Below are 26,719 nucleotides of genomic sequence, written 5' to 3' on the forward strand. Positions count from 1 at the left end.
ACCACTAAAGCTATTTATCCCCGCACAGGTTTTTTTTCACACGTTCTTGCCTTCTGTTTTTGCTGGAGCCTCCGACCCTATTGAGAGGCAAATTTTAGCCATCTGGCAAAGGAGGCTGTAGAGAAAAAAATAAAGAGAGAAAACACAATGTGTATGGACGCGCACGCACACACACACACACACACAGAAAACTCTGGAGATTAGGGAAGACAAAAACTTCGCTGAATGCCGCGGCTTTTGCTGGAGCGCACGGGCAGCCCCGCGGCGGGAGAGGAGGGAGCGGCGGGCGGCGGCGGCGGGGAGGACGGTTCCAATGCAGGCAGGTCTGCCTGCGTGCCTGCGGGGATGTGGGGAACGGTTGCAGGCAGGGGAAGGCGTGACCTGCATGGAAAATGCCAGACAACTCCAGACGCACACACACATAGGCGCACACACGCTCACAAATCTCCGGACAGAGATAAGACGGACAGCGGAGCGTTTGGAAGGAGGCAAAGCCGTCCCCCGCAAACCAACCAGCAATCCTCCACTCCCAACCCACCGGCAAACCCTCCCGGCAGCAAAATGAGGTGAGTACCTCTGCGACAGGCTGACCCTAGGGTCCTGTATGCTGTGGTCTGGGGGCACGGCCGGGCAGGGGGGCCACCCCGCTGAGGAAGGTTTCCTTCTGATGACTGTGGCTCCGGTTTCCCCATCCGCGAGCGAACGAGGCGTTGCTCATGCCTCGGCTTCGTGCTGCACCCGGCTTGCGTGCTGGCATCCCGGCAGAGCCGAAGGGAGCCTCGGGTGATGGGCACACAGCTCGGGTATACTGCTCTGCCATGTTCCATGGGCAAAAGGTGCGAGCGAGACTGGACATGCTGCGCGGGCTTCAGGTCTCTGTGCACGCCACGGCTGTTTATCACTTTTACGTGAGGTTAAGACTTTCCTGGCACGGGAAAGAAGTTTGATGTTGTTTGGCCTCCCGTGTTTAAAGGGAAAGCGGGGACTTGCACCAGCAAACCCATTCAAGTTGAGAAGGTAATGCCCATTTACACCAGCTGAGCATCCAGCCCTGTGCATGTACTCTGACCAGAGGAGAAACAGATTTTCCCTTCACACATTTTTGTGGTTTCAGACAAGCTGTCAGAAAAAGGCATGTTCAACCTTACTCTGCTTGAAAGAAAAATTGATCCAAGTTTCTTAGCTCCTATTAACTTTGCTTGGTAATGAAGAGCTGGGTAAAGTGATGGCACTACACAAATAAGCTCCAGAAACTACTGCTCTGGTTTTGAAGAAACACAGGTTAAAAATAATCCACTTATATAGCTTCAATTTCCTCACCAGCATACCTAAATCAAATCCTGATTTTGAAACCGGGTGTACGTGTGCATGTGAGTAGTTCCAGCGCCTGTAATACACACCTACAAGCCTTTGCCAGGACTTAGTACCTATTTTAGAAAGTGGAAATTTTCGTCTCTAGCGGCTCTAATTTCCTGCATGTTTCTTTTCCTTTGTGCACTCCACTGGGTGTAAAGAGCCTGAAGTCTGCTCCTCTTTCTGGGTCCCATGCAATGGCATAGGCTTTTTTGTTTGCACCTCCAGCACAGGTGGTGTTCTCCTCTTGCACGGATAAATACTCCATTTATGATCACTTTCATGCCTAAATGGAGCTCGAGGATGGTACCAGGCCAGCTGGACTGCCACTGATTTACCTGTCCTCCCTGCCCTTCTCTGGCATAAAGGTGACAAGTTGTGACACATTCTTTAGGCTGAGATTTTTTTTAAAGCTCAGTTTGATGACACAAGATCTCTAAGGATCTCAACTTCTGTGTGCTTCTCCATCTGGTGTGAGTGGTACCCTAAGAATTGAAGAGAAAAAGAAGGAAGGAAAAGGAAAGGGAAAGAAAGGAGAACAGGGAGAGAAGAGAAAGAGAAAGAGAAGAGAAAGAGAAGAGAAGAGAAGAGAAGAGAAGAGAAGAGAAGAGAAGAGAAGAGAAGAGAAGAGAAGAGAAGAGAAGAGAAGAGAAGAGAAGAGAAGAGAAGAGAAGAGAAGAGAAGAGAAGAGAAAAGAAAAGAAGAGAAAAGAGAAAAGAAGAGAAAAGAAGAGAAGAGAAGAGAAGAGATGAGAAAAGAAGAGAAAAGAAAAGAAGAGAAAAGAGAAAAGAAGAGAAAAGAAGAGAAAAGAAGAGAAAAGAAGAGGAGAAACCCAGAAAACAGTGGAGAGTGACATGCTGGGTTATACTGCTGGGGCCCCAGTCCATTCTTGCCCAGCTGCAAAGATATGTGCTATTTATTGAGAGTCAATGATCCCAATTTGGCAGGATGAGGCTAAGCAGTAATAATAATGATACTTAGCAGTTTTTGCCATGATGCTTTCATTAAACTGATTTAAAAAGCGTTATTATTTTATTAAGCATCCTTATGTTTATTCTTCCATTAAATGAAGATTTGCCCATCAGAGACCCATTAGTTAAAGGACATGTTGCCAGCAGCTGCTGCTCCCAGAAGCATGAGAAACACTGAGCTGCTGATGGTGCCCAGAGCTGGCTGGGAGCTGTGGAGGTGCCTTCGCATCATGCATGGCACCTGCATCACCCACCTTTCAAAGGGGCTTTCCCCTCCTGGGAGCCAGATGCAGCTCCCACACTCACCTCCACCCCACCACAGCTTGACGGGGGTGTTGCTTATGGTGACACAGTGCTGCACGTCCTCTCCCAGCCATTTCAAGTGTGTGACCTTACATGACACACTTGCGAAAATAGACTGAGCCCTCAGCAGGTTTTGGCATTGCCAGAGTTTCATTTCATCTCCTCACGTGTTTTCCAGGTACCCCCTGACCTGGTCCTTTTGTGCCTTGCTGCTCTGCGCAGCGGATGCCATCGAGTTGACGGACATGTTTGGGGAGATCCAATCTCCCAACTTCCCCGACTCCTATCCCAGTGACTCAGAAGTGACGTGGAACATCTCTGTGCCTGACGGATTTAAAATCAAGCTGTACTTCATGCATTTTGACTTGGAGTCATCCTACCTCTGTGAATACGACTACGTGAAGGTGAGCTGTGATAGCATGGGGCAGATGGTGTGGTAGGCAGCAGACCTGTTTGGCCAGCTGAGAGAGGGCAGTTCTGGAAAAACTGGGAACAAGCTAGTTTTACCCATTTATTTGGTACAGGAGTTGCCAGTCCAGTAGACAACAGAGAGAACACAGGTAAACTGACAGCATCCGTTGAACTAACAGTGAGTGGAAAACCAGATACAGAGCTTACCCACAGAGGACCAGATTTCTGAAAGTATTTGGGCACCTAATCCTCATTGGACCCATGGGATTTACACACCTACAGGCTGATGAAACCCCTGCAGCTAAATCCCCCAGACTGTGCCACCCTAATGCTAGCCATGTGCAAGAAGGACCCCTGAGCTGGGCACCCTTTGGAAGCCATGACCATGGGTGCACCTGCAGCCAGCTTGAATCCCTGGCCACAGCTTTGCAGGCTCTTGGGACACCCTGTCCAGCCCCCAGGGAGGCAAAAGGGAAAGGTTAGACATGAGCTTGAGGCTGCAAGTTCAGGTCTGCAAGCAGACACTCCCACAAGCTGCAGGGCACAGACCCAAAGGCTCCCTTGGGTTCAATGCAAACCCATTCCACAGCTGAGACACAAATTTGGGGCCTGCTGCTGGCAAATACCTGCAGCAAAAACAAGCTATGGAGGCTCCCAGGGAGCTGTCACAGCCAAACCCAAAAGATTTCAGTCTGCTTCATTGCTGGACAGTAACCCACCAGAAGCTGCGATGGGCCACACACTGCAGTGCCACAAAGCATCCTTGCCTCTTGCACCACTGGTCTCTCCAAGCAGGGTTCTTCTTCACATCCAGGACAAGCCAGGGTCTCCATATCTTTGAACTTGGTCAGGTTTGGCACTTTCTAGCAGACCAGCAGTAGCAAGCAGGTGCTTTCTAGGTTTGCCTCGTTGAACGTGCCTTACCCCATCACCCAGCACAAGCCTCACTCTACCCACTGCAGATAGGTAGGTGGAGGTTGCACCCAGGCCTGGAACTGCAGAACTCAGCCCTGGTGCTTGTTGCCAGCTATTTCAAATTATTATTTTATTCTTGCCCTACGAAAACAAAGCAAACATTTGTCTGTTTTTTCCTCTAGGATCTGTTGTTCGCTGCTTTAATTTCCCCTTTGTGCTGGCACTCATTCTGCTACTAACAGCTCTCATTGAGGTTTGATTAGTTCTTTCTGCTTCTCCTGGATGGCCTCCAAGCACAAGGGCCAGGGACATATATAGAGATATATTGCTTTAAAAACCCAATGAGTTCAAGAAGTGGGTTTCTTGGAAACTTTCCCCATTTCAAGCTTTACCCCTCCTCCCACCCTTCACCCCCTGCTCATTTTTCCTTTTTCATAAGGCTCCCTGTTATTTGGCCATGGTGCCAACTTGGCACCATAGCTCTCCCTGCCGCTGGATTTCCATAAGAAGGCGATATTTTTCACAGGGATTTAGATCTCAGCTGTATAAATTTGCTCGGGGCTGTAACTCAGCTTGCAGAGCCTCCACCACAGAATTACACTTGAAAAGCACTGAAAATGGGTGGATTATGAGAGATTCATAGGCTACTCTGCTGGGCAGGGGCACAATCTTGATGCTGCTAAACCACCAGCTCAGAAAACGTTAAGGAGAGCAGCAAATGACTCTATGGCTATTTTCCTCCTTGGGTCTGTGTGTCCAGCCTCTGCCTGCATCAGTGCCAGACATAGAAACAGCATCAGTCCACTCTTTGGCAGGGCCCAACAGCGCATGGCTACAGAATACAATTACAGACCCAACACATATAGGTGCTTCTCTGTAATACTCTGCCAGTCCCTGTGAAGATGCTCAGAAAGCCAGAGGTGGTATCTCTGTGTCCAATGGCACTCAATGGATTCCCCCTCCATGAACTTGTACCATTGCTTTCTGAACCCATGGGTGACTTTAATCTCTGCAGCATCCTGTAGCAGAGAGTTGCACAGGTTAAATATATGATTATACGTCTCTGTGTGTGTCAAGAAACATCTTCTGTTTTGTTCTGATCCCATGAGTCTAACCAGGCTCCCCACTGGGGCCTTCATTATCTGACTGCCATAAGAAAGAGGTCAAAATGGGGGCTGAACAGCCCCAATGCAAGGTGTGAACCCAGCTCTGGACAGGCAGAAAGTCGCCATGCCCTGACCTTTGCATTCCCTACCTCCTTGGCTGCCCACGCAGCTGAGCTCTTGAGCGGTGCAGAAAGTTATCCTGAGTGGCAAGCTCAGGGCAAGCCAAGCTGTAGACTCGCGCAGATCTCTGCCTTCGGGGTGGTCTTCAGAAAGGAACAGTTTCCAGAGCTCTGAAACAATGGCTAATTAAAACAATAGCTGTTTATTTATATACATACGCATGCATGCGTGCGTGTGTGTATATATATAAAAAGAACATGGCTCCTAAAGAAAGGCTCACAGGCCAGGAGGCTTGTTTGTGCGAACAGGCGTTGCAGAGAGGGGGACTGGTACTTCAGTAAGGAAGTGAGCCAGGAGGAACAGCCACCCCCAGAATACCCACCCAAAGAATCCCTGTGTAGATAGAAACCACCAGCCGCACGCTGCCTGGGAAGCCGAGCTCCAGGCCCCAGCATGTCAGAGACAGCTTTTCCCCAGGTTTTGGATGGCCGCCCTCAGCCGCCTGCCAGGTCCAGGGGGACAGGGAAGGAGCACCCATCCACACTGGGCTTTCAGCTCCTGCCCTCCCCCTTGGCACGCTCTACCTGGCTCATCACTGTCCCCAGAGAGCTGATTTGGGGGTTCCTCGTTTGCAGGGGGTCTCACCGTAGTTTGCACAGCTCCATTCTGGGTCACCCAGCACTGAGCACTTTTGCACACAAGCCTCCAGCACTGGCCCGGGGCACCCCAAAAACCATGGCCATGGCTGGGAAATCAGGTTAAGTGACTTGAGTAGCATCACTGAGGAGCACTGTGGCAGAGCCAGCGAGATGGGAAATGAAATCTCAGTGGAGGACCAGAGATGTGAGATGAAATCCTGACTTCTGAGGAGCCTTCAGGAATAAATTCCTGAGCTTATTAGAGAGGTCTGAGCCTGGTGTACTGTCCATGAGGTTTTACACATCACACAGTCAAGCCCTGGAATGAAATCAGCCCCTGAGGGCTTGGCAGCCAGCTTGGGACCAGCTCCTTGATTGAAGTGAAGATGGGGCCGTGGTGAGAGGATTTCATCCCATGGCAAGTCCTTGCTGGCTCACGGTCCTCATGAGGTTACATATCTTCACCCCCATCCCTGCCACTGAGTCTTGATTCACGATGGCACACACTTGAGACCTGGCAGGTTTCAACTCATGCCACAGAGCTTTCCCTTCACTCCTTCAAGACCAAGGGCCATCTGTGATGGGTCTCTCGAACAGTGCATGGAGAGAGGAGGGCAGAGGGGTCCATAACACTTTGTGGGTCCGGTGGGTCCTATCTCCCTTGACACAATCCAAGTCTGCCTTGGATGCACCTCTTCATGTTGTGTTCAGACTTCCGCCCACACGTGGCACTTGTGACACTCTTCTGCAGCTGCTATTCACACACCTGTCCCCAGGGAGTATCTGTGCCATTGGGTGCTCGCCCAGGCAGGACTCCTACTAACCCCGTGTGTGGGTACCCAGGAGCTGGCCAGGTATCTCGGGCAAAACAAATGGCCACAAATAAATTTGCTCAAGGGTGGCCAGGGGCCCAACCGATCACAGGAGTCAGTATTTGCTGGCCCCGGTAAGGGGCTCATGAGGGAAAAAAGGGATATGGGCCGAGCTGGGGAGGCAGGGCTGCAGGCAGAGCATCAGCTAGTGCCACCACCCTGGGAAGTGGCACTCGGGGAGGGAGATTATTAAAGATCTGCAATGTGACGGAGCCGTGTTCCCCCCAAGGTTTGGCACAGCGTTTAGGGTGCCTAGCAGACTGGCTTTGCACTCGGCATCCGGGGCTCACAATGTGCCATCCCCTGCTGTGGGCGATTCGCATGGGGCAGGGCTGCATGCAGGGCACTCGGCAGCACTGTCCCTGGGGACACCCTCAGTGCTCAAGGTGGTGCTGGCAGGGGCCATGCAGGGCCAGGGAAGGAGCTCAATGCCGTGTTCAGGGCAGTGCATGCCCATCCTGTGGCTGTGAGAAGGGTGCACAGGACACATTTACATCTTTCTCTGCTCAAAGGAGGAGGAAAAAGCACAAATCAGGGCTTGGCGTGAACTGGGGGGTCAGGAGAAGAGCATCCCCTTTTCGTGCTGTCAGCCAGCCTCAGCCAGGAGGCAATCCAAGCCCCAGGAGTGTGGGGTCCCAAGAAGAGCACTTCAAACCCCGGGAGGCAGCTGGGAAGAGGGGAGGATCCAGGGCTTTGCTGATCGCTTTTCCCAACGTGTTGGCTCTGCACAGAATCTGGTGGCACCAGACAGCCCCTGCACTGCAGACACTCCTGACCACAGTCACCCCCCACCCAGGGGAAGGAAGAGGATCAGGCATGGGAGCGAGCCAGCAGCTCCATCAGCACCCCAGTCATCCCATCTAGGCTCTCCTTGCACTGCCAGCCCCCCCCTAGGGAACAGGCCTGGCCCAGAAATACGGCATGTGGGTACAGCAACCCACGGGAGGGGACAGTCTCCAGATGACAAGCCAAGTCCACAGCAGGGGAAACCAGCCATTGTTCCCTTTCCCCCACGGCACAGCGGCTGCCCTATATGTTCCTGTGAAAATTCAGGTACGCATTTGCCCACGAAAGGACCGTTAGAGTATATCAGGGAAAGGACACATGCATACTGGGGAGAGGATCTCCAGGAGACCTAGATGGAGGCTCCTGCTGGGGTTGTCCCATCCCTGCCTCATTTCCAGCAGTCAGCAGCAGTATCAGTCATTTTGCGCAAAACCCCCATTCATCTGGGTGTTGCCTTCTTGTGTGCACTCTAACTGCAAGGCAGCTCGGCAGGGGCTGTTTCATGCCCTTCCCTGTCTCTGAGCGTCTCCTCCCCATGTCATGTTCCCAGTGTCTTCAGCCCAGCGCTGCGATTTCTCTGCCTAATGAGCCATTTATATATATTACAAGTGGTATGTTTGGCCTTCATCAGTCCAATTAGTGCATTCCTGGAGGGCTGGGGGGGGGGGGGTGGGGGGGGGGGTGGCGGCTGCATTTCCGTATTGCCGGCTGCCTGCTCCTCTCCGGCAGCAGACACTGAACCGACAGGCCAAATTCCCGTTGGTGTTTGTGGCGTCTTGTTAACCCGCCCGCTGCAGGAGGCATCTCTGGAGCATCACTGCTCCAGCATCACCAGCAGCCCATGTCTGGGGACAACATTTCTTTGCTACAGAGCCAGGGCACCCCAGCTCCTGCCTCCTGCCCCAAAGGGGGAAATCAACATGAGGCAGAGGGGGGCACACAGCTCGGGTCACTGCTGCTCTTAGCCACAGCCCAAGCCAAAATGCAGGAGGACAGAGCCACAGCCAGGGAGGGACCCCCATCTGCCTCCATCCAGAGGGGCAGAAATCTTAACGAGGGAATGAAGAGGCAAGCAGAAACAGGGAAGATGACAGGACGCAGTGGCAAGGGTAAATTTCAGGCACGAGAGTGTCGCTATATTTTATTTTTCAAAGGAGGATTCTTTCAGCGTATTTTTATAGGGAATTTCTCTGCAGCAATTGATATTTCCCTCAGGGACACATCTTCTCTAGTGAAAACGTCGACATCATGACCCGAGAGGGAGAAACTCCAAACAAACAACCAGGATTTAATTACCAGCCTGCTTGCTGGATGTAAATGATCTACAAAAAAGTATACAGACCTCAGCAGAAGCAGCAAATATTAACCAGGGATGATGACCTCTCTGTTTAGTTTACTGCTGGAGGGCTGTCTCTGCTCCCTGTGGCTTGGGGCATGGGACCCGCCACAGATAAGGGGCCGTGGATACCTTTGGCGAGGACAGCACAGCTCTCCCGGGCCTCATCCTGCTGCTCTGGGGCTGTATCTGGGGATTCTGGGGGCAGCGTTGGGTCTGCCCTGTGGCGGGAGCATCCTCGGGCCAAGAAACGAGGCACTGAGAAGGTACTCCCATGCTTCAGTGATACTGTGCTGCGGGTCCTGCACCAGCCAGGGCTGGAAGAGAGGGATTGGAGCTCACACGGTGGCTTGTGTGTCCCTGCAGAGGTGACAGCCACCAGCCCTGCACAGAGGATCTGGCTGGAAATGGCTCGTTCCCACAGCTTTCCTTAAGAAAAAGCAGTTTCTGCAGAAAAGGCTGTGCGCTGCACACTTGTGCAGCCAAGGCTGCATGTCGGGGCCAAAATGCCGTTTTCCTTTGCTTTTGGTGATGGTGCTCCCGTTTTTCAGTCTGAAACACTATTTCATTTCAAAACAATCCTTCTTTCAGATTTAAAAGAGATTCTAAAGCACCACAGTATATTTCAAAGGGATTGAAACCAGATGGATCCCAAATTACTTGTTTTCCTTTTTTTTTTTCAGAATGCTGTTTCACAAAAAAAAAAAAAAAAATCCAGTTGGGTTTTTGTCCCAATGCAGGGTGCGTGTTTTTTCTCCAAATTCTCAAAATTTATCATCGGAAAGTCTCTCTCTTTTCTGGCCAGCTCCAGCTTGCATGAGAGGATGGAAAATATCTGGAGGCAATGTCAAGGCATGCTGAGTTGCCATTTCCATGTTGGCTTTCCCTGGTGTGAGCAAGTTTCCGCCTGCTTGTTCAGCCCTCGGAAATTTCCCTTTCAGCCCCAGACTCTCCCCAGCCGGCCCATCCCGAGGGTCTCCAGGAGACTGGGACACAGCCAGAGGAGGGTCTCGCCTCACTGAGGCCATGCAAGCTGGGATGGCATAGCAATGCCGCCGGGACCCCATGGGTCCAGGAGCAGGCGGCTATTTTCCCCAGGCATGGGCTGGGGGCTGCACACTTCATCACAGCCTCAATAGAGTTGGCTTGGCATGAGCAGCGACTGGCTGGCGTGGTGGTATTCATCACATTCCTCAGCCGACGGGTTATTCATATTCAAATCTCCCGAGGGAAAGCAGGAAGAGTGCTGGAAGGAGGTGGGAGAGGTTGTGGTTGAGACATGGGATGGGGATGGGATGTGCAGGAGAAGGAGATGGGGTCAATGCTGAAATGGTCCTGGAGAAAACAGTGAGGAAAAAGGAAAGGAGGGGGTTTGCAGGGAAAACCAGAGGGGTTTCCACAGGTATTACAGCGCTTGAAGGCACCTGCAAGTCTGTACTTTAAAGGGATGCACATAGAGGTTAGTGAGCATGCTGACATGACAGCGGGGCACATTGGCATGTTGATCCCCTCCTGTAGCCCTCTGGGCATGTGGCTCTGAGTCCAAGCCATTCCTGGTACTGCAGGTCTGGAATCCAACAGGGATCCTGGGTGGCAGGGACAGGACCGAGCTTGTCCAAGCCAGCCCAGGGGACAGAAACACCATCCAAATTACAGCTGCTGCTTTGAGCTCATGCAAAACTGATGGGGGGCGGGGGCTCCTCTGGGGTCCCAGCACCTTCCCAGCAGCACAGCCCTCACACAGATGCTGCCAGCCAGATCAGCATTTGGGCTGAGGGAGGAGGCAAGGGGGAGCATCTCAGGTACCAACAGCTCTGAGTGGAAACAACATGGCCCGGGGCTGATTTTCACACCCCTTCTTCAGTGCCACCTGCCCACACCTCCCAAACAGGCTTCCCCCCTGCCTCCTCCCCTTACACCCCCCAGCTCTCCCCTACATCCCAGACACTACCTGCTCTCTCAGCATCTGCTTCAGAGGGTGACCCTGGGCAGAGTGCGCAGACCTGAGTCCCTGTGTTCATTTTGCAGAAACCATTTAATTGCTTTACTGCATTAACAGCATCTCAGAAAGCCAGAGCAGTGGGAGTCAGGGCTGCCATGCTCTGAGCATCCCTGGGGTCACGCTTGGCTGCAGAAAGTGAGGTGAATGCAGCAGGAAGGGCTAGAAATTAATTTTTAGGGCCAAGGCAGCGCAGGGCTGAGCAGGATGGGACACCCAGGGGTGCAGAGCTGCATCCTTAGGCTGGGGCCATCTAAGGCTGCCAGATGGGCAGCCTACCCTCGGAGACACTGCTGAGCCCTGGCAGGGGACAGGCTGGGCAAGCAGGTCTCAGGTGCAGAGCATGACTCCAAGCCCAGCCTGACGTTCTCCAGGAAAACACAGGCTGTCCAGGCTCACAGACACCCACAGCCCCAAACAGAGAAAATTTAGAGGTGACCAGCACTGGGGAGCACCCCAGGGACACATTAAACTCCTGCACTATCCAAGTGCTCATCAGAGCCCAGGGGCCAAGTCCCTAGCCCTGCCAAGCACTCACCCATTCTTTCTGCTAACAGATTGAGGCTGAGGACCAGGAGCTGGCAACCTTCTGTGGCAGGGAGACGACAGACACAGAGCAGGCTCCCGGCCAGCAAGTCATCCTGTCCCCGGGGGCCTACATGGGGCTCACTTTCAGGTCTGACTTCTCCAACGAGGAACGCTTCACCGGCTTCGATGCGCATTACACCGCCGTGGGTAAGCAGCGGTTACACCTGCAGGACCAGCTTGCTAGGGTAGCATAACAAATTTGCTAGGATCACATCCCAGGCCAGCCTTGGGGACCCTAGCAAGAGAAGTCCTTGGGTGCAGCCCTTGAGCCATATGGGACTTGCTGGGTGCCTGCGTGACCCACCACATGGGACAACTAATTTGTCAGTGTTGTGGCAAATGTACCAACAAGGACCGATATGTGGAGTGCTGCAGGCTGACCTCCCTTTCTTGTTATCTCCATCCTAGATGTGGACGAGTGCCTGGAGAAAAGTGACGAGGAGCTGGCGTGTGACCACTACTGCCACAACTACATCGGCGGGTACTACTGCTCCTGCAGGTTCGGCTACATCCTGCACTCTGACAACAGGACCTGCAAAGGTACCACCCAGGCACAACTCGGACATGGGGCAGTCACACAGAGGGCCCCTGAGCAGGCAACAGACCTACCAAAGACAGGCAAAACTGCCCTCTCTTGCTGCCAGGAGGAGCAAGGTGCCTCTTCCCCTACAAACCAATAGCTTAGGACTGGAGAGTGCCCAAGGCCTGCAGTCCTCTTGCATGGGAAGGAGATGCAGTTTCTCCCATGGGTTACGCTCTTCAGCTAAGCCTAAACCTCCTCAAGTCAGAGAAATGAAAAGGTTTAGTCTCTGCTCTGCATCTGCATCATGTAAATTAGCTGGGATTAGCTCTCAGGCCAGGACCCTGTGTGCCACAGGCACATTTGGAGGTTGGCTGTGTGAGGTTCTCCTTGCATGGACACATATTCAGGGCCCATGGACCACCTGGCAGACCCCACTCCACTGGGAGGGCTCCTGAGTGCGGTCAGGGCTGGGATGTGGCTGGCAAGGCCCTGAGAGAGCCATGGCTGTGTTTCAGTGGAATGCAGTGACAACCTCTACACCCAAAGGAGCGGGGTGGTCACCAGTGCTGACTTCCCCAGCCCCTACCCCAAGAGCTCGGACTGTCTGTACCGCATTGAGCTGGAGGAGGGTTTCTTCATCACCCTGAGCTTTGAGGACAGCTTTGATGTGGAAGACCACCCCGAGGTGACCTGTCCTTATGATTACATCAAGGTGAGCTGGGCTCTGCATACTCCTCCTGTTCACTCTCCTGTCATTTCCCCAGTGCCCTGGTGATGGGACCGAAATTGCCCCAGTCTAAACAGGTGTCTCTTACGACGTCTGATTTTGACCCTCTTGGCCAATAGCGGCCCTCTTTCAGTTCACATCCCGCCAACACATGGTGCTTAAGTTCCACTGACTCCATTGCAGCCCCATCCATTAGCCTCAGGGTGAAGAGATCTTCAGGGATCAAAGATCCCCCTCAAACCACCCACTCTTCTTTGTCTTGGCAGATCAAAGCTGGCCATAAGGAGTTTGGCCCTTTCTGTGGAGAGAAATCCCCAGGACGCATTGAAACCCAAACCAACAGCGTACAGATCCTCTTCCACAGTGACAACTCGGGAGAAAACAGGGGCTGGAAGCTGTCATACACAGCAATTGGTAACTCCTGCTGCTTTCCTCTGTTTCCTGGGCTTGGGCAATGGGAAGGGCTTTATAAACCCTACAGGTGGAGACCATGAGTTTGGTGGTCCATGATCCTTCTCCAGAAAGGGTCTGTTCCAGAAATCAATAGAAGAGGAATAAAATAACATGGAACCCTCCCTTCAAAGGGTGCTTTTTTCCCTATGCCAGATACAAGACCTGAAATAAGACCACATTCCAAAGCAAAGCAGTTTTGGGCAGGATAATTGCATAAGCTACTGTTATTAGCTCACAGCTCTGTAATGACTGAAGCCAGGGTATTACAGGCTGGAGGAAAGATCTGGAGCCTCCACTCCTTCTAGAAGAGCCTGGATGAACCATGCCAGTGCAGGCCAATAGCAAGAGCAGAGTGGCGATGCTCAGACTCTGCTACATGGGCTGGGTGGCAGAGCTGGGAATCTGAATTTCCTCCATTTATTCAGCTGAGTTTTCTTTTGCTTCATTTGCTTTTTGTTCAAAGGAAACCCATGCCCTCTGGTGCAACCACCAATCAATGGGAAAATCGAGCCTTCCCAAGCCAAGTACACCTTCAAAGACCAGGTTGTCATCAGCTGCAACACTGGATACAAAGTACTGAAGGTATGGGGTGACGATGTGGAGCTAGGCACTTGGGTAGGAAAGGAAGGATCCTTCCTCCCAAAGCCATTGCATCTCTAGGAGACTGAACACAACCCACACAACATCCTCACCCCCTTCACAGGGGCAAGGAAAAAGCCTCCTCTGAGAGCCACTAACTTTTCTTTCCAAAGATGCAGAGGAGGAGGGGAGATGGCACTTCCCAAGCCACCCTCTCAGCATCCCTCCAGAGCTGGCCAGCTCACAGGATGCCAGGCTTGGCACCTCTGCCAGAGAAAAAGTCAGCAAAAGCCCTGGGGGAGCTGCCAGGGCTCTGCCTTGCACCTCGGCAGGTGCTGGCTCAACCTGGGCAGCCCCACAGAGGCCAGCCTACAGAGACCAGCAGTCCTTCGGGACTTCAGGACAGCTTCAGCAATTCAAGAGAGCCAGGATTTTGGCAGGTCTTCTCCAGGAAACAGCTGAGAACCATGGGGAGCATGGGTGACTCACGGAGTGGCTGTCTTCTTTCCAAACCAGTAGCCCGCTTTGACTTCCAACATGGAGCTGGGTATTTCTCTCATCTCCCAGGCTCATCCTTCATGCAGAGCTGCCTCCTTACCCAACCCCGCACCTAGAACAGGAATAAATTACTCTAGTTCTTTTGCGTTCAGCATGCCACTGAGTTGCTGGCAGCAAAAAAAATTCTTCCAAGTTTTTCATTATGATTTTATTGCAATTTTTAGCTAGAAAAGGGGGGTATTTGATATATCTTGACTAAGTCACCAAGAAATTTACTTTTTATGGAGAGACTAATTTCCTTGCCTTGTACATTGATGGTGGCTTTTTGCTGGCATCTTCTGCGCAGGATAACCTGGAAAGCGACTCCTTCCAGATCGAGTGTCTAAAGGATGGGACATGGAGTAACAAGATCCCTATCTGCAAAAGTAAGGACACCTTTCCCCACCCTGCCAATGTCCTTTCCCTGCTGAAATCATTTCATGCTAAAGGGAGCTGCCCTGCCAGAGTGGAATTCCTTACTCAGAGCCAAAGAGGCTACGTAACTCTGCAAAGCTCTTTTGGCTCGTTCTTGGATAACATAACGGGGCTCGCTCCAAATGCCACAAGCAGGAGCTTGGTGCTTTTATTTAGATTACTCAAATAACTTGATTTGTGAGATGCTTTGCTGTCTCCCTGTCAAAAGAGCAAGCCTGGCTCTTGAAAGCTGGCTCTGTTGGAGAAATCTCTGACAATTTGGAATAATCTAGTTCCTGGTGCAAATTTCCTTCCCAATGGAGTCTACTAAGACCCAGGGCTTTAGAGAGGTCCCAGGTACTACACTGCTCAGCTAAGTGAAAGGGGAGAGAAAAATTGCCCAAATATTTACAAATCTTAAAACAGGAGAAGAAAGGAGATGGCATTTGAAAGGACAGGTGGTGATTTGCATCATCTCTTCTTTCATCTAACCCAGTTCTGCTCTCAGCTCAGGCTTGGGAGATGAACCTGATAACACCTTTTCCCTTTCCCCCAAACATCCTCAGCCCTCAGGGAGGCTCTCACCACTGCTCAGTCTGCTGTAAGGCTGGTCCAAAGAGGAGAAAAGCAGCAAACATGCTCAGAGAAGCTCTCAAGGGATGTTGGGATCCAGGGTCTCCTCATCTGGGCAGATCCTCTTCCTTGTAATGGTATTGTGGATCTTACCCTAGAAGAGTATTTCTGGAGCTGCAATTCATGCTTTATCACTCAAAATGGAAACTGGGAGGCATTCAGACCTGCTAAATAGATTTGTATCTGAAAGGGCTCCTTAGAATGTGTGGGGTCAGTGATGCCTCTTCCTTACCAAGGAACTCCCCATTCCAACTCTCACTACCACAGTCTCCCATTGATTTTATCCAGCTTGAACAGTCACCAGATAAAAATTGGCACTGTCTAGAAAAAAAAGAACAAAAATCTAGGTAAATATTTTTAACCACAAAAAGTATTATTTTTTGGAGAAAATTGAAATGATCACCTGCATTATTCCAGCTGGACTGGAACAGATCCTTTCTTGTGTGATGTGACTCACTACACTAAATTTCTAAGACTTTTTTTGGAAAGCCAAGAAGCCCCTAAATGGGCAATTTGGGCCTCCAAACTGCAGTGCCCCCCACCTCCCCTGGATGTCTGGGAGAGGCAGGGCATGTGCAAAAACAGTTTTAGAAAGCAATGCAGAAAATAGAAATCTTCTCAGCCAAGGTGGATAAAATCCAGCTCCGTGGCCTGGCAAGGCTAAACACAAACCCGTGACGGCTTCTCCCAGCCACTGTCCCCACGTTGCCCCAGCCGAGCAGAGCGAGCAGATCCCTGGCACGGCTGTGGCTGCGCCAGCATCTGCGGCACTCTGGCATAGCTCGCCGGGTGCTCATTAACGATTTCTGGTGTTTTGGGGGCTGGGTTTCCTGCATGCCACTCTCTGCTCATCTACTAATTGGGCTTTCTCTCTCTGCTCTCCTCCTTCCCTTCTGCTTTCGGTGCAGCTGCAGATAGAGCCGACAACCAGACAGAGAGAAGAGCCGGTTCCGACCAAGTGGCCGCGTGAGGCTGGTGCTGGCCGCGCCGCCCAGACGGGCAACCTGTCTCGATGCCCCTCTCTGATCTGTCCGGTACCCAGGGCAGGTCCCCTTTGCCCATGGCCCGGCTGCCAAATCCATCTCCGTGGCTTGTCTAACTGGCATGGCACTCTTAACACCCCTGCGCCTGGTGCTTTCTTAACTCTGTCTATAAAAGGAGGAAGGAAATTTGGAGTCGAGCACCCCTTTCCCACTGCCACACCGCTCCACAGGAAGGGTGCCTGCCTGTCCCCAGCACCACTGCCTGGGGACCATGCACTGCCACCATCCCTCCCTCTCCATTCGGATGCCTCTGCCTGGCTGGGCTCCCCCTCCACGGCGGCAGTTGCGCAAGGAGCGTGGCATGGCCGCCCGCTTGCTTGTTTGTTTGTTTGGATTCAGCCTCCCACTGCCCTTCCTCCCTGGCCCAGTGTCACAAATAAGAAACACTCCTTCCTTTCCTCTCTCCGAGAGTCCTGGTGCCTTTCAGACCTTCTGGGTAAGGAAGCCTGGAGGATGGGTTGGCATCACCAGCTCTTTCCTGCAGGCACCGATCTCTGGCACTGGCACAGGGGGGATGGGTGCTCCTTTGCCTCCCCTTTGCTCCCCACTGCTGGCCCAGTGGAGGTGAGGACGGGCTGGCCTCAGGCTGATTGCAGCTGAAGGAGGTAAGAGCCCAGTGTCTGGCCCCGTCATGTCCCCAAGAGCCCAGGGCATGCACCCTAGCCCCTGAGGCATCGGAGGCTTCACTGGGAGGATGCTGACATGTGGACCAGAGGCTGGGAGAAGAGGAGGAGGTGTATGTTGGGGAGCTCGATCCACCTCTGGTCCTACAAAGACAGAGATGCTAAATGGCTCTTTTCCCAATGCAAAAGTCTGGAATGGCTCACGGCACAAAATCTCTCCCCTCACCCTTTCAGCAGCACCCGGGACGCTGGTGGGGTGACACCTCTGTGCAAGAGCCCATTCTCCAGGCATCAGACCTGCCCCAGGCCTGGGGAACACACAGGGAGGGGACAGGCTGTGCAGGCTAGTGGGTGCTGTCTTGCAGCCATAAACAAAACGCAGAGCAGATGTGCAAGACAGGCTGTTCCCCCAACATCCATTCCCCCCTTCCTGCAAGCCCCAGCATCCCTCAGCACCTTATAAAGGTCCCACAATTGCTGGCACCATGGAACAGGAGCGCTGTGCACCCAAGCACTGTGGGAAGAGAGCAGGAAAGCTCAGGCCCACCGAGGACCGCCAGGGCTGGTGAGAGGGGGTCTGTGTCCCCTCCTCTGCCTCTCTGCAAGGCACAGGTACCCAGAGCCTCCACTCCAGCTGGCTGCACCCACACACCCATCCCATCACTGCTGTCCCTACAGGATGAGTGGAGGGGACCCTGGTGAACAGTGAGCTGCAGCATATTGCCATAAACCAGGCTTTTCACCCAAGCAGGTGGTTAACCCTGAGCATCAGTACATGTCCCTCATGCCAGCTACTGCTTCTAGTGAATTCTGTCTTTGTTAGCCTGGATCACTGTGTGACGAGTTAAGGCTCCTGTCCTTGCCCCCTTCCCATCCTGGAGCGCATGAAGACCCACAGACCTCATGCCATCCCTGATCCACAGGACCTGCTTTCTGCAAAGTCACTCACCTCCTGCTCAGCCCCTCATCTTTAATGTGGTAGAACCCATCTCTGCAGCGCTGCATTTCCCAGCAGGATCAGACCCTGGTTCCTGCCCTCCCCTGGGGCAAGTACCCCAGGATGGGGCAGGGGGAGGCTGCACATCGTCACCCAAGTGTGCTGTGAAATGCCCACACAGCAAGGAGCTGCAGCTCCCATGGGGTGACTCCTGGTTTTGACAGATGGACCACCTTGCAGCCTGGGGTCCTCCCTGGGGTGGGTGGCACAAGCCCAATCCAGCGGACAAGCTGGGGAGGAGAGGCTGGGCAGGGCACTGTGAGGAATGTGGGGGAGAAAGGGGACCACGGACAGGCCATGGGAAAGGGCAACAGTACCCTGGAAATCATTCTCCCTCCACCACACCCTGAGCCCACACGAGGGATGGGTGAAGCAGAGCCAAACCTGCCTGTGTCCTGGGAGATGGAGCAGGTGGGATCTCACCAGTCTCCTGGCCTTCCCCTTGCGGGCAGACCAGCCAAGCCATGCTCTCAATGTCCCTCCAGGACCTAGGGTTGCTCAGCCTGATCTGCAAATGCTTGTCAGCACTGTTCTGTGGGCAAGACCCAGAGCAGGAGGGATGGGGCCATGCCCTCAAGCAAAGCCCTGTGCATAGAGGAGTAGCCCTGATGAGCGGTGTACGTTAATGAATCACTGCCTGCTTTTCCCCACCCGCTCCTAAGGGATTCAAAGGCATACTCTGGGACGATCTCTCAACGGATCTCACCTGCCAGAGCAGTTTTCTTCACCTCTCAAAAGTACAACAGAGAGGTCTTGCACTAAATGAAGGGCACAGGAGGGAGTCCCAGGACTGGGGTCTCCACCAACATGAGTGGTGTTGGCCATACAGCCTGTGGGTGAGCTGTGCTGCTGGTGTTCAGCAGTGCAGCCCGCATGCCCTGTCTTTCAGGGTGGCTGTGGTAGGGTTTCACGGGGCCAGGCTGCCCTGCCTGCGGACAACCTCCTGCTGCCATCTGGCGTAGCGTCAGGCTGTGCCCCCTGCAGTGCCCTAGAGAAAGGTGATACAGGACTATACAGGCCCTCGTTCTGCCCCACAGGACCACCGTTACATGCCAAAGCCCAGTATTACCTGCCCGCTGGCTAGCTGGACACCCCAAGAAACCACACAGGGCTCAACCCTGCTTCTGTGTTGGCTTTCAGTTGCTGACTGCAAAGCGCCGCTGGAGCTGGAGCATGGCTTTGTCACCTTCTCCTCCAGGAACAACCTGACCACCTACCGAGCAGCCATCCAGTACCACTGCCAGCACCCCTACTACCACATGGCCCCCAACAGCACCGGTGAGCAGTGGGGCTGGGCCGCGTTCCCACAATAGGATGCGGGTGGGCACGTGGCCATGCGTGCGTGTGTTTGCAAGTGGGGGGAGCTTGGGATGGCTGCTCTGGGATGCTCTGCAAGCAGCAGGCTGCGGATGTAGCCTACACACATTGTACTCGGTGTTTGTACTGCCTGGATTGTCAGACTGGCCACATCTTGCTCCGCAACAAGGTAGGATGGAGTTAGCACTGCCTGGTGTTTGCCTCAGTGTTTCGCAGCCTCGGCAGAGCAGTGTAGTTGTTCCTCTGCACTCTGCCTTCTCACCCTGCATCTGCTCCCTGCAGCAGATGAAATTTTCTGTATCTCTGTGAAAGAAGCTGCTCCTGGAGAGAGCACCAGGTCCAGCAGCCTCAGAAAGGTCTCCACAAGGCTCCCCATCCCAGCACCCCAAAGTCCAGCATAGCCAAAGCTGAACAGATAGCAGTAGAATCATGGCAGACTGAGTTTCCCCCTTATCTCCCTATTACACAACCACAGAGACACCACAAGGTGCTTTGCCAAGAACCACAAGTCTCTGCACCCTTCAGACCCAGCTCTGGGCAGCAGAAGGAGCGTGCACACACCCCAGCCCTTCCTCCTCCGTCAGCAAGCAAAGCCAAACGATTTCCTCACATTCCTGTCTCCCTGCTCATATCCCCCTGCACACCCACTGGCCCTGTGCATCTGGGCCCAGCATCCCGCATGCATTAGCAGAACAGGCACTGGCAGCATTAACAGGGTGGCAGCTGCCAGCCAAAGCTGAAGGTGCAGCACAGCCCTTGAGACAACTCAAGGCAATGAAACCAAGGACAGTGGCATGTCCTCTGCATGGGGGCAGGACTGCCAGGTCCCCCAGGGAATGGAGCACAGATAGCACAGAAGGGATGTCACCTCCTGCTCTGGAAAATTATTCAGAGGGTCCTGACAGCTGGGCAACATCTCCTCACTGCAAAAGACACCCTGTCATGCCAGGGCCACAGCCTAGCTAATGCTTTGCTCTCTTCCAGCCACCTACACATGTGACGAATCGGGGGTATGGAAGAGCGAGGAGCTGGGGACCAAGCTGCCATCCTGCCAACCAGGTATTAGCGCTGGGGCGGCCAGTTCTCATGCAAGGGGTGCGGAGAAGGAACATGCTGGGGGGCACAGGGGGAAGGGGGATACCTCCATGCCTGACCTGACCTGCTGCTTCCCTTGACAGGGACTCTGCTCCCTGGTGACAATGCCATGTGCCTTGGCTATACTATCCAACTGCTGCAATGCATGGCTGGGACGGTGATGGGGAGAGATGCCTGCTATCCTGGCTGGCGCAGACAGTCAGGGTGCAGTGGTTGCAGCGGGCAGCAGTGATGAGGGCATGTCTCCCTGGCAGTATAGGGCAGCAGTGTGGTCACAGGCATCCCAGCTGTCAGGGCTCCCAAACTCCCCACTCCAGCAGACAAGGAAACCAGCAGCCCCAGGGCAGACCCCACTGGCCATGATCAGCCCCCAGCATCACTGCAGAAGGCTCTACCCAAAGGCAGAGCATTACCTGCCCAGAGCCGCTGGCTGTCAGCTCCCATTAGCAGTGTGTCCACATGCAGGAGCGATTAGCACCTCTCCAAGCCTTGCAGAAAAAGACCAGCCACTTCACAGGGAAGGAAAAGTCCCACGCCTTTGAGCAGTGGCAGAAATGTTTGCAGCCAGCAAGTTTCCAGGCCAGGCGCCCACTCAGGATTAAACAAAAGTCCCTGGGATGTTGGCTGGTCATAGGCAAGTGTGGGGCCAGGTCTGGCTGCCAGGCGGGGGGGCTGGAGACAGCCCCGGGTGCAGGCTGTGGTCGGATGTGCAGGAATGGCTCTCCGGAGAGGTGCAGGGATCTGGCTGCTGTGCGGCAGCTGCAGCTGCAACCACCCTAGGGTTCACGAGCTGGCTCAGCCCCATGGAGGGTATATGCTCTCCAGCCATGCTGAGCAACTGCAAGACCAGAGGAGGGACCTGCTGAGATTCTTTGCTCCGAGACCAGGGCTGTGGCTGCTCTTGTTGTGGCGGCTGCTCCCTGCATCTCTCCTTGATGTTTCAGCCTGAACTAATTTGAGCTGGGAGCATATGGGGACATCTTTTGGGGCCATAGCTGCTTTCATGGGCCATATCCAGGCCTCCTGATTAGTGACAGAAGTCAGAGAGACTTCAGGATTATGGAAAATCCCAGAGAGAGGGTGACGCTCTCCTGAGATTGGGATCTGCAGGCAGCAGCTGGCCAGCTGCTCTTCAGATCTTCCCCTGCGTCTCACGCCACCTCCCCATCAATAGAAACTCCTCTCCCAGGCCACTCCACGCCTGCCTCTGCCATTAGTGGGAGCATTTGCAGCCTGGTCAGCATTTCTGATATGTAATTTAATAGAATAAATATTTGGTTCGATGCGCTTCCTCTAAAACCATCTCCCTGGGATGGCCATCAGCTTCAGTGCAGCAGACCAGCTGGGCTGGGCTGGGACATGGGAATTATTTGCCTGAGCACATTTTCTATTCCTTGCAGCACTGAGAAAGTCAGAGGAGTGGAGGACATGCAGAGACACTCCCCATACTCCCTCCCTGCCAGAGTCGCAGTTTTCCTAGCAGTAGACCCCAGCCGCAACAAATCTGCGTTAGCAGCTCCTGGTGCTCCTGCCCTGGTTGCAAGGCTGACTCTCAGCCCCAATCCCATCACCCTGGGGGGTCAGACCCTCTTTGTGTGAGGCTTTGCATCTCCCCCTCACAGCACAGGGGGCATCGGGGCAGAGTCCTGGCGCTTTCCATGGAGGATGTGGCTTTCCCCTTGCAGACTCGGAGGAATGAGACCAGTACCTGAGTTGCTGCAACTCAAGACTTCCAGCTGTAGAAGGGCAAGCCCAAATCAGCTCCCACAACCTCCCAGTGACATCAGCACCCACAAGCAACCTGGGAGGCCCCCTCCACAGTGCTGCCACAGGCATGAACCAGCCCCACCGCCAACCATGTCACAAGGCTCTAAGTTCCCAGGGGCAGGATTGTCCCTGCCCACCCTGTTCAACCCTCTCAGAACCACCTTCAGCATGCTGAGTCCCTCTTCTTCTTCAGGCCGTGCCACAGCACTTGGATAGAGCCCTGGGAGGCAAATTAGTCAGTGCATCAGGGCTCTTCAGCCGTTAATTCTGGACCTGTTGAGGAGCTGAGTAGAGGGATGATTGTTTGGCTGCCAGAATTGTGGTGAGGGCTTGAGATGCAGGAGTAAAGCTTATGGTGCTAGGCAACATCCCACGGCCAAGCATTCTCCAGCCACAGCTCCTCTGGGAGGGTAAATGCCATGGCTGTGAGACCACAGACCTCGTGACGGGTCTCAAAGTGAGGGGTGAGGCTGGACTGATGTCAGGCTTCAGTCCTCCCACCAACGTTCCCCTGGGTTTCTTAGCACACTGAGTGGGAGCCAGACAAGTGGCTAGATGGTCTGGGAAGGGCTGAGCAAGCGCACGGCACATGGTCAGGCTGCAGGATTACTCATTTGGCCTTTCTGCTTCTGAAGTGGTGCAGATCCAGACAATTCACTCTAGAAACTAACTGTAAATTGAGGAATTGCGAAGTGCAGGCTGGCTGTCAAGCTGTCTCCTTGTTCCATTTACTAGCTCAACTGTACAGCAACCCTTTAAGTCACAGCCTTGTTTTACTGCAATCCAGGCTGGTCAGAAATCATAGCATCTGCCAGAGCCTTGAGATAGCAGAAGTATCCCTCCATTTGCCCTTCCCCAAGGAATTGGGTAGCACCATGGTCCCCATCTAGTGCACAGATCATATAGATGTAAACCAAGACTAAGGTCTGATACTACTCAGAGTGCTTGAAGTGTAGGGAGATCTGGTACAGCCTGGATAAAGCCTCCACAGCCCCACAGTGAGCTACAGACAATTCTGACTGTCCATGTTCATGCCCAGCGGGCAACAGCTCACTCTTTACATCAGATGAGCCTGTTATTTGCAGTTTAAAACCTCCAGCCTCTCTGGGGACCTTGGCATAAGCCCACCCTTTTCATCAACGAATCTCCACCTCCCCTCGTGACAGGGCCACATGGGACCTCAGTGGGGACTCTTTGGACCTGAGACTCACCTGGGATGGTAGCCAGAAGTGTGCCTAGAAAGTCTGTGGTTTCAAGAGCATTCACATCCTCCTTTCACAGCCTGTAGCAAGGATGAGAAAGGAGAAGGCAGCTGAGAGGCTACTTTTTTGGATCAAGCTTTTGGGACTCACTGGGGCTTGACTACCCATGACCAAACCCAGGATGGACTTCTGCAGAGCCAGGAGAGCAAGAGGAGTGAACTCCCAGCTCTGAAGATGCCTCCTTCTCTGGTGCAGCATGGGGTCTAGTGGCTCAACTTGCTTTCAGGCCTGTCTCATTCCCAGCAGAAGAATGGCCTGTTCTGGGCAAGCTGCCATAGCCATGGGAGCCACACAGCCACACTCCAAGGTGCATATGTGCTGGAGAGAGCCAAGGGGAGTTCAGACCCTCTGCCCACTGTGAAAGTATTGCAGGCCCAAAAGGTGCAATGATGGATGGTGCCTAGTGACCAAAGGCCTAGCGGTACCTCCTGGGACAGCTGCCTGAGATCCTCCCTTGGGTCTCTCAGGGTGCCATGTGGGAGCAGATGCCAGGACTGGGGTTTCCATAGGCACCTGGGGAAAGGGTGCCCAAATCCTGGAAACCAACACATTCAACTGACCTATAGACAAGACACTTCTCTAATGTATGACTTGTTGTCCACAGCCACAGAAAGCATGGGATATCCAGAGGGCTTGGTATGGCTACTTTTAACTCTTGGAGAGCTGGACCCAATTGTCCTGCGGCTGTGAGCAACAAAACATGCTCTATGCTCCAAAAGTATTGCTGAAATAGCTCAGATAGCAGAGAGGGGGGAAGAGTCCAAAGTCATGTAGCAGGCTGGTGACAGAGGCGGCACTAGCACTGAGGTATCCTGGTTTCATGTTTAACCCTCAGGCTTAAGAGAAACATAGGGTGGCTCCTACTTCACAGAAAAATTGGATAACTCATGAAGGCTTCAGGCTGGTCTTTTTGTCCATGACTAGCTTCACAAGGGCTGAGCAAGTTCACCCCACCATCCTCATGGAAGAGCAATAGACTGCCCCATTTCCAGGAGGGCAAACCGCTGCCACCAGAAATGGTTCCACCAAGCAAGGAAGACATGAAAGGAGCTGGGGCTGCCTTTAGGAGGCAAAACCCTTCAGAAGCACAGGTGCATTCCTTTCCCAGACATACCTCCAAAGATCTGTTTGCATAGGGGATGGGGTGTAATGCCCAGCTTGCTCCAAGCTCTGAAGCACACTCTGCCAGGAGAAGGTAAAGATGGCAGGGAGGATGGGCTTTATCCACTGAGAAAAGGAGAAGAGTTGCCCTCTATGGAAAAAAAAAAAAAAGACACAAGTGTTTGGTTTGAAGATAACCAGCCATGTGGCATAATATACAGAGATGTCCCTTTTCATTTGTTCCTTAGAAAAGTGTTGGGAGTAACTGTCCTGTCCTTTTTGTCCCCAGTGTGTGGCAGGCCAGCTCGTCCTCTGCCTGGAATCATCAAGCGCATCATTGGCGGGCGAAATGCAGAGCCCGGCTTCTTCCCTTGGCAGGCCCTGATTGTGGTGGAGGACATGTCCCGGGTGCCCAATGACAAATGGTTTGGCAGCGGGGCCCTGCTCTCAGACTCCTGGGTGCTGACAGCTGCCCACGTGCTCCGCTCCCAGCGGCGAGACAAGACTGTCATCCCCGTCTCCAAGGAGCACGTCACTGTCTACCTGGCCCTTCATGATGTGAGGAACAAGATGGAGGCCGTCAACCGGACAGTGGAGAGGATCATCCTCCACGAGGAGTTTGACATCCAGAACTACAACCACGACATAGCCCTGGTCAAGCTGAAGGAGAAGGTGACCATGGGGAACTATGTCATGCCTGTCTGCCTGCCCCAGTTTGAGCACGAGCTGGAGGGGCCTCACCCCAACACGCTGGGGCTGGTGGCTGGCTGGGGTATCTCCAACCCCAACATCACAGTGGACGAGATCATCAGCTCGGGCATGAGGACACTGTCCGACATCCTGCAGTACGTCAAACTCCCGGTGGTGCTGCATGCAGAGTGCAAGACCAGCTATGAGTCACGGTCGGGGAACTACAGCGTGACCGAGAACATGTTCTGTGCTGGCTACTACGAAGGTGGGAAGGACACTTGCTTGGGAGACAGCGGGGGAGCCTTTGTCATCCAGGACCCAGGAACCCGGAGGTGGGTGGCCCAAGGGCTGGTCTCATGGGGTGGCCCGGAGGAGTGCGGCAGCAAGCAGGTGTATGGTGTGTACACCAAAGTCTCCAACTATGTGGACTGGGTGGAGAAGAAAACAGGCTCCTCAGAGAGGTGGACATTTCTGGACCCGGAGCTGGAGAGATGAGTGACTAAGCAGCCCGCTGCTGCAGCTCCCTTTCTTGTTGTTGTTGTTGTTTAATATGCTCCAGACTCTGGTCTTTCGCAAGCAGTAGCCACGATGCTCAGCACACGCCAGGCTTTTGCCAGCCCTCCACGTCATTTGTTTCGCTTGGTCCCGCATCCCTTCACTTGCACTCTTAGGAAATGCTCGCTAGGGAGCTGGGGGAAGGCAGCGAAGATCTCAGCTGGCATCTGCAGCTTGTGCTGCCCATCTCCAAACCTCACCCACACTCACAGGCAGCCTTCCTCCAAGCCAGGACAAAGGCACAGCAATGGAGGAAGCATTTCCCTGCCACCAAAGCTCTGGGCTGTGCATAGAGAATTGCCCCCACCCCCAGGGCTCTCCAGCCAGATCTTCCCATCAGACGATGCAACTGCAGGAGATACAGAGGCTACAGACAGTGCAGGAAACCCAGCTGGGCAGGCCTGGACCTCACAGGTCCCCCATGCTGCGGAACACCTTTTCGGTGCAAGGCGTGGGAGAGCCCTGGGGGTTTGCTATTATTTTTATTTGCGAACAAACATCCCTGCCTGATAGCACCTCAGGTGATGTGCCTCTGCCCCCTGGGATGTGAGGATGCATCCACATTAGCCCTAAGCTTCAGCCATAGCTGGAAAGCTAATGGCTGCCAAGACAACACCAACCCATACGGGCTACCCTTACCCCACCATGTGGGATGGGTGCTGCACAGAGGACAAAAGGACAGGGAGCGGAGTTTGGACTCAGAGTGTCACCCTCACCTCCAGCCACCAAAACTTCTCTGACCCTCCATTACCTCAAGCCCTCTCCAGTCCCACCGCCCAGACTATCTCTTGGAATGGTTTCCAGCCACAGCAGACCTCCCAAGGAAAGGTTTCCAACACACGTGACAGCATCACATCTGCTGTACCTAAGCAATACTTATTTTCAGCAGAATCATTTCAGATAAAATGCCATTCCTTGGGGTTTCACTTCTTCTTTAGGGGCCTGGGTAGTCCTGCATGGCAGTGCATTCACTCTTTCAGGAACCTAGCCCCTTTTAACTGCTTT

At 53.4% G+C, this 26,719-nt stretch overlaps 1 protein-coding gene across 1 annotated transcript; it reads left to right on the forward strand.

The window, feature by feature from the left end:
• The first annotated feature begins 345 nt into the window (after nucleotides 1–345).
• MASP1 (MBL associated serine protease 1) lies at nucleotides 346–25,654 on the forward strand. The gene is made up of 11 exons (XM_086467788.1): nucleotides 346–566; nucleotides 2,806–3,031; nucleotides 11,368–11,545; nucleotides 11,807–11,938; nucleotides 12,437–12,633; nucleotides 12,915–13,062; nucleotides 13,565–13,683; nucleotides 14,525–14,603; nucleotides 19,068–19,205; nucleotides 20,229–20,303; nucleotides 24,759–25,654. Exons 1-11 carry the CDS (start codon nucleotides 346–348, stop codon nucleotides 25,652–25,654), a joined length of 2,409 nt encoding a protein of 802 aa, XP_086323914.1.
• Nucleotides 25,655–26,719: the final 1,065 nt, after the last annotated feature.

This window comes from Leptosomus discolor, chromosome 7 (genome assembly GCF_034619465.1).
Source record: "Leptosomus discolor isolate bLepDis1 chromosome 7, bLepDis1.hap2, whole genome shotgun sequence".
In the NCBI taxonomy this organism is placed as follows: domain Eukaryota; kingdom Metazoa; phylum Chordata; class Aves; order Leptosomiformes; family Leptosomidae; genus Leptosomus; species Leptosomus discolor.

Bases quoted from the DNA above. Each gene is read 5' to 3' on its own strand.
- MASP1 (XM_086467788.1), top strand. From the start codon at position 346: ATGTGGGGAACGGTTGCAGGCAGGGGAAGGCGTGACCTGCATGGAAAA. The intron at 14,604-19,067 runs GTAAGGACACCT...GTTGGCTTTCAG, and splicing joins CAAGATCCCTATCTGCAAAA to TTGCTGACTGCAAAGCGCCG. The intron at 19,206-20,228 runs GTGAGCAGTGGG...GCTCTCTTCCAG, and splicing joins CATGGCCCCCAACAGCACCG to CCACCTACACATGTGACGAA.